The sequence below is a fragment of the Fulmarus glacialis genome, unplaced genomic scaffold (genome assembly GCF_000690835.1).
Source record: "Fulmarus glacialis isolate BGI_N327 unplaced genomic scaffold, ASM69083v1 scaffold41077, whole genome shotgun sequence".
NCBI lineage: Eukaryota > Metazoa > Chordata > Aves > Procellariiformes > Procellariidae > Fulmarus > Fulmarus glacialis.
The window spans coordinates 9,365-22,933 of NW_009224552.1; the positions used below are offsets into that span (position 1 = coordinate 9,365).

A 13,569-nucleotide genomic window follows, 5' to 3' on the forward strand; every position below is an offset into this window, starting at 1 on the left:
ACCTCTAGATCTGTGTTTTTCTCATAATTACTCCTTAATAGCAAGAACTTTGGCTCTTCTCATGACTTCAAGTACAAGCAAGGTTGTCCAGACCTCACGGATCAAGAACAGTTTGTATGTCCTAGACCAAAAGCGATGAAGCAGCAGTGAGGTGCAGCTCTACAAAGGCTTTTAAAGGTAAAAGCTTTTAAAAGGTAAAAGCAAGGGGGTTTGATTGCTGTGACTTTTTGATAGCTGTTCAAAGAGAAGTGTAACACTTACGTATATTTCTGGCAGGGCTGCAACAGAGAACACTGCAAGCAGTTTCTGCCTGGCATGGAATGTCAAGAGCAACAAAAAAAATCTCTTCACTAAAACAGTATTGTAGTCAAGAAAATAATTAATGTTATTGCATTTCACAATTTATGTGCTTCATATTACTTTCTGATACATTTTGAACAGGAATTATTTCTCCCACTATAAAAAAGTAGTACAGAATATGCCAGTGTGGGCTAATACTGCAGTTTAATTAGAGCTGGACTTCATGACTTGCTTCTCACTATAAACGTGCTCCATAGCCTTATCTGCTTTAAATTAACATCATAAATAAACCAGCCATCAGAGCAGGCAGGCAAGTGCAGATCAAGCCAAAGGTGTGCTTTTCTTTATTTCTATTTATATTATTTTATATGCAAGGAAAGTATTCTAATGTTGCTTGACATAAAAAACTACAACTGGGGAGCAAATACTCCAGTTCAAGAACTTCTGCTGCATAGCGAGATTCCTTCCTGTGTATGTAGATGGGCAAAATACAATTTAAATTCCGCTTTACAAGTCAGTGACTTCCAGAGACACTTTTGTTGTGTGGTGACAGCTTTTCACCGAAATCCAGCTTCTACGTTACATGCACAGATTTGAACAGACAAAGTCCTAGCTAAAACTTCAAATCTGATTTACCTCTGAATTGAGAACACCTTTATGAGTTCTAGAGGACTAGGAAATCAACAAAGCATCTTGTTTGACTTTTTGCACAAACTGTTATTAAAACTGACATATAATTGAACAGTTTCTACACTGAAAGCTATTTTCCCCTCATGCTTAAACATTCAGCTTCTTGGCTGGGTATGTTGTTCTTTGGTCTGGCAGTAATATTAAGATAATGCATTTTCTTCTAAAGGCAAACCCGACGACCAGCCAGTTTGTCCATTACCCAACATCCAGCATTATTTTGGATTCAAAATTAGAAATTCTAGCAAGTTGGGTCTACAGATTGACACACAAACTGTTTCAGGGCATCAGATTCAGCCCTCTGAGAACATAAAGCCGTGCTTAATAGATTTGTACAGCTGTCTGGTCAGCAGAAAACCACAACCCAATCCTACACAAACACAGCAGAATGGCAAATCCAGTGCAACCAAGTTTTCGGTAGCATATAAGAAAAAACCCAAGTGATTGGCTTTGGTGAGTCCATGCAGCGGCTGACCGCTTTCAGAAATGTTCATTTCCCAAATAATGACCAACAGGCTAAAAAAGCCAAAGCTTTAAAACATATGTCAATACTGTCATTTATATGTAAAGTTTAATCTTTCAAGTTTGTTTATAAAAACAAGAGCAACCCGACCAAATGTTTCACTCCTGTAATAGCACTCATTCAGACAGAAAATTAATGGAAATTGAGACAGAATAATTTCAATCTAGCCAGTTATCCACAGATCTATACTTTATATACAGTTTATTTCACTAGAGATTTTAATTTTATACATAGTATAAAGGGGTATCCTGATATCACACATATAGTTATTTTACCGTACTGTTTAAGAACCAATTTTTTACATAATACAGTATTAAGTACCATATTAATTAAAACAAGTGATTTAAAAAAACCCCTACATATAAATGGATGTTTATCATATGCACAGTGCAAGAATGTTTTTATATCATTGTAATCACAAAATGTGAATCTAAAATACAACACTGTGATTTAAAACTAATTTATAATTATGATGCTCTGTGTGTAGACAGATTGATTAATCTTTGTTTGAATTACCAAAGCAATGTTAAATTCCAGACAAACAGCAGCAGCTTAAAATTATGATTTCAGAAAGATACCTTCCACAGTAACCCAAGTTTTACAAAACACTGGTTTATCCCTACTTCTGATCTTGACAGCGTCCTAAGGAAACAGAAGAATGGCACAGATTTTATTTGGAATTATCTGGTAACTAATGCTAAATAAATTCTTTATTACTGCCACACAGGAAACCTTTAAGGATGATCGAAGAGGTAAAGATGGAGAGGTTTATGGGCAGAATTCTCAGAATTTTAGTAATGGAGTACAGGACTTCTCTGCAAATAGGAAGAAAATACTGTAATGTAAATCAGGTTGTAATATTTACAGAAAACAATTGTGGAAAAGAAAGCATTCATAATGTAAACACGTCAGACACGACTTCTTCATTTTCCCTTTTGCAGAGTGGGGCAGTGGATGAATATCAGCTAATAAGAAACAGACGTCTTCCTCAGAAGAACCACTTCACCATCACAGAATATATGTGGTAGTTGTTGAGAATTGCTAACATGTTTTCTCCCCTCCCTCCCCCCAAAGTTTCAAGTTCAATAAATAGTAGAAAAATAATCCTTTACTTAAAAATCTTGAGATGCACTGTCCCAGGTTCCATACAGCAATTGTCGGAGCAGTGAGCTTTCTACGCACGAAACAAACTGCAGAGAAACCAACAGCCTTCCCCCCCCGCCTCTATCTGGCACTTTTTTAGTCTTCAGCTGCACAGATTTCTGCTCTTCCAGTTAAGGAAACCAAATCATCTCTAGCTCTCTTAAGCTCCCTCTCTCCTCTTGGCTCAGCGTAACAGGGCTTCCAAAGCTTCAGCTGCTGTATAAACTTGCGTCCCTGTTTCTGGAGGTCTAACGTGCCTCCTGCTCCATTTTATTCAATGTTATGGCAGGTCCATTCATCAAGCACATTTCCCTTCCATTTCAGAGCCAACCTTACATTTATAAAAATGTAAAGCTTTTATGCCTAACAGTTTACTCAGGAAGTTAGTTAGATCGTTCCTGGTGAAAACCACAGAAACAAAGCTGCCCGTTGCTGCATGGATCATTGTTCACAAGTTATGTTTCTTTTGTCGTTGTTCATTAGCATTCTGCATCCACAGTGTGTACCGTGACTGCAGCCTGTAAATGGTGGCTGTGGTGAAGAGTTGGGTGGTGCAACCGGTAGTGGTGAAACTTGTGACTCAACAGGGCAGCTGTCTGAGGTGGTGTGTCCAGGTCTAAGTCTTCATCGTGGTTTCCAACATCAACACCAGCCGACAATGGGTCATTATTGCATGGAGGGTTTTCACTGTCTTCCTGAGGACTCATAGTGCTGTAGCCTAGAAAATAAATCAGCAGGACTAAGAATTAAAAGCAAGACTAAAAGGTCAATATTCCACAGTGCTGACTGCTGCACCCTTCATGGAATCAGACACATTCAGTGCTTTATAGAGAATAAAACAATTAATTTTCTTTAATTAGTAGAAAAAGAAAAAAGCCAAACAAAACCATCCTCTCCTGTAAGTTCCTAATGGATCCCTTTCCCTGTCACTGTCTTTGTTTATAACCTTTGGGGACCTGTGCTCTGTACCACCCCAAACAGTAAAAAACAATCATGCATTCAACAGTTTGTTACGGTAGAATTGCTAGCACTGATTTTAAAAACAAAACATAACAATTTTGGGGGGGATAGTATCTTTTAAGATATTACTTGGATTTTTACAAACAGACAAGAAATAGGTGGGATCCACTACCGTCACCTCTATTCCTACCAAACTACATCTTTCCTAGGAAGGATCGCCAGCTATTGTACCTGGAAGGAGCAAAACTTCTTCACAGCATCTTGTTGTATAATCACAGTATTTTTAAAAGGAAGAGAGCACTTTTCACCTGTGAGGGTCTATTTGCAAAAATAGCCAAGCGTATGTTTTTAATGCTGGCGAGCTTTCCATACAGTTAAAGAAATCTATTGAATCCACATGGGAAGTGTTTCACACAGCAGGTCCGTTAAGCCAAACAGTACTGACACTTCCAGCTAAGCACGCGCACATAGTGCAATTAACTCCAGACTCTCCTTTGGCTGAGGTATCTGCTACTGGAGTCTGAGAAGTTAAAAATCCAGATCGGCTGTCTATAGGGGTAATGAGACATTGCATTCACTAATGAGACATTCCTATCCTAAGGAAATTACGTCACTAGAACGCTAGCTAACAGCTATCCCTTGCAAGACAAGATCGTGCTTTCTCAGTGAGGAAGCTGTCTCGTAACAGGTCCCTCGGAGATCTTCTGTCCCTTTTTGAAGCAGGTGCTAGTAGTTACTATGAGATTTGGATTTACCACTGAAACCAGCTGTTACCACTCAAAACCAGTTTGCAGTACAAACAATACCACCTCTAGTATTTCTAAATGCTAAAACACAAACATAATTTAAAAGGAAAAAGATCTTGCTTTAATTGGAAAAATAATCCTTCTCAGAAAACTTTGGCTAAGTGCTGAAAAACCGCTAGTGCTTCTCGGTCAGGTTTTCAGCTTGAGACACCTAAAAGAAGTGGGTTAAAAATATCAGGCTAAGTACCCAAAGCTGGTTCTCATTTCCCATGGTCTGAGTCATGGTTTCTAGCTGGCAGAGAGGAATTGGGGAAGACGACTGGGCAGCCCTTTGAAGAAGATGGAATTACAGAAACTAAAAATAGAAGCGCACATTTCAGAAATAGGTAGACAGTTACCCTGCTAACCCTGACATGGTGACTAGAAAGATGGGAAGATCTGCTAGGACTACAAGAAATGGAGGAAAAGGAGCATTAGTCTATGAAATCTGCCTCAGCACAGGTAATCCGGCCCCAAATCCAGGGTAATTCCTCCTAGAGCAAGATTGTCTCTCAGACATCTGTTCATCCACGTTCCAAGGCTTTGGCCTTCAGATTTCCTGGCCCTCAGCAATTCCATTAGTGCAGCCACTGTCTTAATAATTGAACAGGTCTGCTGTAACATACCCAGCCACTACGACACGCAGCTAGAGCTGACATCTGTGGCAGACTGCCTTGCCTAACCCTCCTCTTAATTTATATTAAGCCTTCTCATGAGTCAACAGCATGACACCTTTCTAACAGCTTTCAAGATTTAAAATGACTTAGTCTCAGGGCATGAGAGACATCAAAATTCCCTGAACCTGAACAGGGTTGAAGTATGTGTGAGTGGCAAACACACATGGCTGAATACCCTTTGTTGCTATACATGCACACAGTTTATGTTGATCATTATTTGCTTAAAGGTGACGTAAGATGTCCTCTGCGGTGATGGTATGGACTGAATGTGCAACAGAAAGGCTAAGGAGGCACCTGACTCATTGGTCTCTAAATCCATGCTTACTTTACCCCAGCAAATGCAGGTGTCCAGCACATGTTGCTAGAATTTTATGAAAGATGTGCATGTCATGGCAAAGAGAAGAGCAGTAGAGATGCTGACCTCATTGTAAGAGGTTTCCTTTCTCTTGTTAAGTACGAGAAGTCCATTATCTCAACTGAACATCTAGATTGTTAGGGTTGGCGGTGGAAAAAGAGTATGGTAAACGTAGTACCATTTCTGTCGGTCTGAATTCCGGTCACCCAGTGAAGCTGGCAGAACCCAAAATCAGACAGGGGGAGCAGGGCATTTAGCTGCTGCTACACCACCGCTCGGACAAACCCAGCTCCCTCGCTGGACAGTATCATCTGCTGAAGGGTATCAAAACTGTGTAACTGTGAAGCAATAAGGAGCAAAGGTGTTTGGTTTGGTTTGGTTTTGGCCGCCTTATCTGCAACGTGCCAGACATCTGAAAGAAACCGAGTAACCACAATCATTAACTTGGGGCCAGGGCAGTGATTCAAGGTCTTACCGTGGTCGCTCTCCGTTCCTGATCGCCCCCAGTACCGACGTCTGCGTTCTGGGCTGTGGGCGTGCCGCTCTATTACCGCCGCTATAAATCGAGTGTTACTAACTGGGAGAGAGAAAGAAACAGAACTTTCAAAGAAAGTACTTTTACTGAATTGTATCAGTGGGACACATCAGGCACAGGGGAATAGGCTTTCCGCAAACTCATTCCGCTCAAATACTATTTCTTTTAAGACGCCTGTCAAACGACAGAGAAGTAGGAGTAAAGAGATGGTATTTAAATGTGGAATAGATCAAGATCCAGCCGAACTCATTCACCTCATCTGCTTGGATTAATAGAAGTTAGAGAATTGCTGTGCCAATGCTAAAGAACCTCTGGCAGCACTGAAAGCCGACTCAAAATGAAACTAAAAAGGACTTGGAGAAGCAGTAGATGCAAACCATGAAACTCAGATCCGCTTATTTTTCAATCTCTGAGTGTTGACGCAGTTTCAAACCTTGGGTATTGTTTTAGTTCTGTTTCAGTGAGGGCCCAGAGACGGGAATCTGGTCTGACTCTGGAGCTCTCCCAGAGAGTTTAGGTGCACTGACTCATCTTACAGTACACCAGTATTGTAGGCAAAGTGCCTGAACAGTAAAGAAGTACAAGCATCCCAAATCAATGAAGATAAGTTTTACTGCCACATTTGTTGAATGTACATGCCAGACTTGGTCCTTCCTTTCCAAGGCTGAGCAAAGGTAGGAGTTTTCCATAGCCTGTACTGTCACAATTGCAATTTTTAAGCTGATTAGAGCTATTTCTGAAAGTGGTCATGATCGGGGGGCGTAAGGGGCAAACCTCCTCAACACATAATCGAGATTAGTCTTTCAACAGTAAAAAATGTAGTTTTTCAGCATGAGACTAAAGGTGCAGTGGAAGTTACAGTTTAAGTTAAATTGTTCTGTCATTTTCTACTGCTAATCGGCACAGGGCTTCCTCACATATTTTTAATTCTAGCGTATTAAGAAAACAAATGGCTCATTTAATCTAACCTTTTTTTTTTTTACAGCAAAGTGATTTGGTACTTACTGATTCCTCTGTCTTCATGGCTGTCATCGTCCCTCTCGTCCCTATCATTTTCCAGGTTCGACATACGCACTGACATTTCTACACACCATTACAAACAGAAAAATGCAACTGTTAAGAGAAAAATTTTGGATCATCTTACTAACGGCTGTCACCCTGGTAATACAGTGGAAGCACTTTGCGTTACTGTGCGAAGAGATGCAGTATGAGCTTGGTGTGCTCTTTTTCCAGGATAGATGGGGCTAGGGATACTAGGGAAACGAAACACCCCACCTCCCCCTGAAAGGAACAGGCTTTAAAGTTTTGAAGAAAGTGAACTGATTCAAAATAGAGCCAGGATATAATCACATACAGAGGTAATTAGCCCTGATCACACTTCTCACCTCTGTATCTTTCTACCAGTATCCTTTCTCCCAAACACAGTTTTGTGTCTCAGACTTCAGTGGTTTTATCTATCCACGTATAGATATTCCATGAACATCACATGGGCCAGAAGCAGGGAACACAAGTAAAAAAAGGCACGTCCCAAACAGCCCAAGCAGAAAGGGTGTGAAAACTGTAATACTCCTAAAAGCACCACTCTTGTGCAGAAATAAACATATGCGGTGTGCTATGACAAGGTCCAGAAAGCTGTGAAGCTGGGCTTATCGTTTTAGCTCTAGCAAAAGCATAACTTCAGCTTCCTGACAAGAACTGCATGTCAAGGTTTTTGGGCAGCCTCTCCTCGGTCGGCAGCAGGTCTGGCTGCACCCAGGAGAGGGCAGCAATACACAAGCACCCTGAATGAGACCTGATTTATAAGGGTTGGCAAAAGGGAAATAAAACGGGGTGAAGCACTGAAACAAAACCAAGGAAAGAGGTTTTGGATTTTTTTTGTTTGGTTTTGTGGGGGGTTTTTTGTTTTGGTTTGGTTGTTTTTTGGTTTTGTTTGTTTGTTTTTGTTTTGTTTTGTTTTAATTCCCACCCTACTATTTCTCTCTCAAGAGTTATCAGCTCACCCTGCGCAGCCAAAGGTGACATGTGCTGGTGGCTCCTCCGATGTATCTGGTGACGATATGCGTATACTGCTAGGACAAGTACCATAATGCAGCCCATAATGCCTCCAGCCACTGGGCCGACTGGTGCACTTTTGATCATGTTCAGAGTGATCACTTCATCTCCTAAATCAAAAGGGACAAAACAAAGGAAAAAAACCGTAACTGCTCTGCAGAAAGGTTTAAATCAACATCTCTGAAGATTAGAGGAGATCTTGAAGGCTTTCTAGGTGCTTAACTGCACACACGCAGGACAGCACACTTTAAATAGGAGAAGAAATTCAGAGAGGGGACATCTTAAAGACAGGAATATATAGCTACACATCAATATTTTCAAAAATGTAATACCCACAACAGGCCTGATCCTACTTCTTTACTGCTTGATGCACTATTTATGCTAATTTACCACTAGCGTAAGAGATAAACATGTTATGTGAAGCATGCTCTGACACGGAAAGTGCATGTTATTGAATACAAACAGCTAAATGCAGCATCTGTTCAGAAAAGCAGTTACCTATTGCTCCCAAGTCATCCACGTAAGGGCTCTTCGCTCCCACAATGCCACCAAAGCATTCCTTCTGAGGGGCACAGTAGGACTTATCCAGATGGGTCTTCCCATCACTGTCTACCATACACCACTCGCAGTCCAACACACCAAAGCAATCCCTGAAAATTAAAACCAAAAGAAGACCATATTTGCTTTCAAGTTCAACACCTCTCGTTTGGCATAGCTCAGTCTATTTCGAATTGCGAGACAGAGGGAGGCCAAATTCATCCGTAAACCCTCACATAGGTAACATTTGGCCACAAAAAACTTCTCATTAAAATGCTCAAGTACCACAAGGAAAGTTACACAGGGAAGCTGCAGCTTCAGCATGCATCTTCCAAGGCTGTTTGCTTTGCTTTTTTCCTCCATCACTCAGCCTAAGCAAAGGGAGAACTTCCTACTTCTAACTCCTCCAATAAGGCATTTCTCAGCACGGTGAAGTCTGACTACAGTTCCACCCTTTTTCTGCAGTCCTTTGGAAGACGGAAGAAGGGATTTGGAAAGTCTGGTCAGAGCACGATATGTTCTAGCAGTCTCAGTTCCCTGGAGACCGCTCATAACTAGCAAAAAATAAGCCCTCAAGCTTCTCTACGTAATGCCAGGAGTAGAACAGAGAAGCAGGAAACTAGAAGCTGACAGGCAGCTACCATCTCTAATGTGCTCCAAAGTCACCACTGCGAAAGTACTGTCTACTTTCTGTGAACACTTTAGTTCACACATTCCTCCAGAAGGCAGACAAACATAGCAGCGCTATCCATTTTGCTAAAAGGAAGAATTCGTCATCCTTTCAACAGCAAATCTTCCACTTGCACAACCCTTGGTTCTCAGAGTCACAAAATGTGACAGGGAAGTAATTTGTTTGCTATTAATGGTGTTACGTGGCTCAAACAGGAATACCGAGGTCTTCTGTTTCTGCACTGCAGCATCATGTCATCGTTGGTGTGTGCTATAATATCTCATTCTGGCATCATGCTTTTTTTTCCCCTGCTCTTTTTTTTCTTTAAAACGTGTAAGGAAGAGCTATTTTCACTTAATTATTTCAAAAACACAGTATATTTTGAGGGATGGGGAATGCCACTTTACCCGCTCTCTGTTCTCTGATTGCACTGAGTGTTAATGCACTGCGGGAGAGCATCCTGCAGGCTCGGATCAATTGCTGTGAAAGTCATTGGCTCCTGATGAACTTCACAACTCGGATTCCTATATTGGGGCAAAAAATGAAGCCTTGTATTATACAAGCAGAGTACAATCAATGAAAAACATCATTTTTACCTATTACATATTGTGGTGGTGCATTCACACACCCCCTTTCTTTGATGGTGATTCTTTAAGCAGCCTCTAAACCACTCATTCGCAACAAATATCATCTGCTTAATTAAACTAAAAATATTGTCTATTCTATCCTGTACCACCTGTAAGTTAGCATAAACAAACAATTTTGTTAATTAACTTCTGTCACATGCTGTTCCGTTAGAGGAGGTTTGTTCTCACCTGCTTTCGGCGTTCGTGAGGTTGCCGGTACATTCATTTACCTCCAAAGGGCACTCGCAAGGGCACTCACATTCGTTCTGTTCCATTCTTCAGAGGCAGTAAACACACAGAAAAATGCATCAGACATCGGACCATGATTTTAACCCCGCAGCACAGCTCCGTAACAGCAGTTCACCATGGAGAAGGCTGTTCAGTAACCTTTCTCCTTCCCCCAGGAACTCGGGGGTTGCTCTATTCTGCACTGGGACTGAGGACGATGTAATAACCGAGCCTCTCTGACCTATTACCCACCCCCTGAAATTTAAAAAGCAGACAACCCCTGGACAAGTCTCAGATCTAGATGCAAGGATCCTTCTTGCCAGTGCAACAAACACGTAATGATGCTGGCGTAGACAAAATCTCCTGCAAGCACCAGGATCCCCTCAATGAAAAAAATACGTCCATCCACATAGAATCGTGGGTATTAGTATGCCAGAACAAAGGGCCTGACCACAGATAACTGCCCCTGAGAAACTGAATCAGTCGTGGTCTTTTAACATTATCTACCCAAACACGTCAAGAACAAACTACCCTGTGTTTTAATACGCTGACAATATGGCAAAGGATTCGAGGTACGCTAAGTCACCGTGCCTCTTACAAATAGCACAGGTGAAGTAACTATTTTGTTTTCACTTCAGTTTTGTGCTGCGTGTTTTCATCTAGCTTATAAAATAAATGTGTTTTTATAAACCTTGAATCAAGAAAGAGGGAAGAAGCAAATGCCTGGACCAGCCCGTTCATTTCCAATCTCCTGCCCACCTGTGGCAGTTGAGGCAGAGTCTGTCTACCATACTGCAGGCACAGAAAGCAAGTGAATCGCAGGTCTCGTTGACGATTCCCACGAAGGCGTTGGTGCCCGGGATTCTCGTCAGCCTGTATTTGGAGCAGTGACTGCCGTGCACAAGGTTTGTCAGATCACCCTAGGGAAAAAACAGTGTCAACGGTGTAGCAGTTGTTTTAGGGAGCTGAAGACTTTCCCCCTTCCAAGGAAGCCTACAGGGCTGAGGGAACACAAATGCATGGGAGTGCCGCCTTCACAAATAAGAGGCTTATGAAATCGTTCATCAACCTGTTGCGTTTTGCTTCCAAGCTACTGCTGGGTGGAAAGACTTTGCTGAAGATAGAAAAAAATACGCTTAGCTTGTAAATATTACGAGATGTGGCAGCAGCGTTGAGTCCGATATCCCGCCGACAGCAGGTTACGTTTCACTCCTTCGCATCGCTCACCCACCCATCCCCGCTGTGCCAGCCATCGGTGACCTCCGCAAAGAGGCTCCGCTCTGATGGGGAGGCACCATCACGACTTTTTGAAAACTTCCTGGCAAATCTACTATAAAAAAATACACCACAGCACTTATAGCTGTGATCTATTTGGTAGGCAGACTCATTCCCGATTCCTATTTGCATGCCACAAGCTTGAGTTTTTGCTCTGTCCTATACAATTTCCTTGACAGTAACACACTTTCTATTTTGCATTTCAAGTGTGGGGAAAATATTTAAGCCTACCTGACATAAATCAACGTATTCTGACATAACTTTCAAATATTTTTGACACTCATTTCCCACCTTCTCCTCCCAGTAATAATTGAGAAGTATTATTTAAAGAGCAGCTTCTCCCACGGAGCTTAACATCTTCTGAATAATTCTGCAGTGATCTTGCAAGGGTGGAACTGTGGCTCCGCAAGTGGCATTGACGGCGCAGCGAGAGACGATAGCCCCTGGCTTAGACCTCTCAGCACAAGAGGAAGCTCACAGACGACCCGTGGGGACCGCAGAGCATTCACATCTCCAAAGACTGCAGTTTGACAAATGATGCTCTCCAAACGCTCATGCAAGTTGCATCAGTAAATGCATTTATTCAGTCACCTAGCTAAAAGATAAGTTATTAGAGACCTTTACTAACCCTGTCACAGGAGGACGTGACACTGGTCAGAGTTGGAAGCCAGAGGTCAGGAGAGAATCCAAAGCAAAAAAATCCCCACTACTCTGGAAACTCCTCACCCAACGACCGAGAACTTATTTTCATGATGCTGGATGAGACTTTGCAGACATCAACCACAACTGGCCAGCAATCACATCCATAATCCCTTGTATGTCAACTGACTTCTCATGCGAGCACAGTTTGTGCAATCCACATCGCTGAATTTGTGTTTGGAGAGGGTGAACGGAGGCCAATCCACACGGAAGGCTGGCTTCGAGCCTCGTCTGCTGATCCTGGCAGGGATTTGCATTTCCACCAAAAGAAATCCAACCCAACCAAAGTACATTCAAAAGCAAAATAAAACAGAAAAACACACTTACCACTAAGCTGGTATTAAATTTATAAAACCGCTGAACTGTTCTGTCACTGAAGCTGTTGCAGAGGTTTTTCTTGACGAAGTTTGGGTGGTTCAGAATGTCATTTGCTACCAAAGGCTCCTAAGTGAAAAACGGAGGATTTTACGCCTTTGAAATCAGACACAAACAGCAACTTCTCTACAGTCCTTACCACCTCAGAAATTAGAAAAGGTAGGAATAAACCAAAAAAAAAAGGAGCCAGACCTTGTGTGTAATGTGCTGTTGCTCCACTGGCGCGTGTCCTTTGGGATCGATGAGGGTTGGGTGTGCCACAAGGTACCCTCTGTCCTCCATGATGAAGCACCTGCCCCACAACAAACAAAGCAGAGAGCCTCCCGTTAGACCTCCTCGGGCTTTAGAGGAATACGGTGAAATAAAACATGATCTTGAATTTACAGCTAAAGGAAGAATTTTTAAAGGCTTCCATTTATTAAAATAACCGGGCCATTAAACAAATTCACTGCAAAATGTCTTCAAAGGATATATCGGGTATTTCCCTGAAGCTTTTAGATCTGTTACTGTTACAGCAAGCCTGGACCATCAAGGACTTGAAAATGGAACTGATTAGAAACAGAAAGGAAAACTGATCAGTGCATTGTCTTGTCTGATTGGGGAAGATCCAGAAATAAATGAAGCATAATGAACCTGGAAAGCTTTAACAGTTTATTAATCTGCTATGTTACTAATTAAACAGAGATTTCACACTCTCCCTTAATGACCTCCCGCTTTAGAATTCAATTTTAACGGGGAGATAAATCACTCCTGTTTCATTCTCAGCCTTCCCAACCTCTCCTTTCCCCTTTCAGCTCTTCCCATTAGTTTCCCGTGTGATCTCAGGGAAATGATTTCGGATCCGTGCCCCTATCTAGAAACCAGTGTGCTGCAAAGTTTCAATCCGTAATGTTTTCGGCATCTCCCGTTTCCATAGCCGCAGACAGCCGCGCTGGGGGAGGCGGAGGAGCAAGCGGCACCAGGGACGGCACAGCCAAGATCAAGAGAATCGGTGGCCGCAGAAGGGAGACGGGAGGAGGTTAATGCGGCCACTCAATGCTCCCGAAGAGCTCAGCGGGGTAGCAGCCGCGTCCCCCGGCGCAGCGGGGCTCTGGCTGGGCCCCGCAGCTGCGCAGCTGCCCCGGCCTCCTGCCTGGGGCCGG

At 42.4% G+C, this 13,569-nt stretch overlaps 1 protein-coding gene across 1 annotated transcript; it reads right to left on the reverse strand.

The window, feature by feature from the left end:
• Nucleotides 1–1,692: 1,692 nt before the first annotated feature.
• Nucleotides 1,693–12,719, reverse strand: LOC104079964 (VWFA and cache domain-containing protein 1-like; the record flags this gene model as incomplete). Its single annotated transcript, XM_009582182.1, has 10 exons — nucleotides 1,693–3,371; nucleotides 5,906–6,007; nucleotides 6,971–7,048; nucleotides 7,966–8,127; nucleotides 8,516–8,667; nucleotides 9,632–9,748; nucleotides 10,040–10,126; nucleotides 10,838–10,998; nucleotides 12,380–12,496; nucleotides 12,620–12,719. Coding segments are annotated over 10 exons (1,315 nt in total), but the record flags the coding sequence as incomplete, so codon positions are not given.
• Between the last annotated feature and the right edge of the window lie 850 nt (nucleotides 12,720–13,569).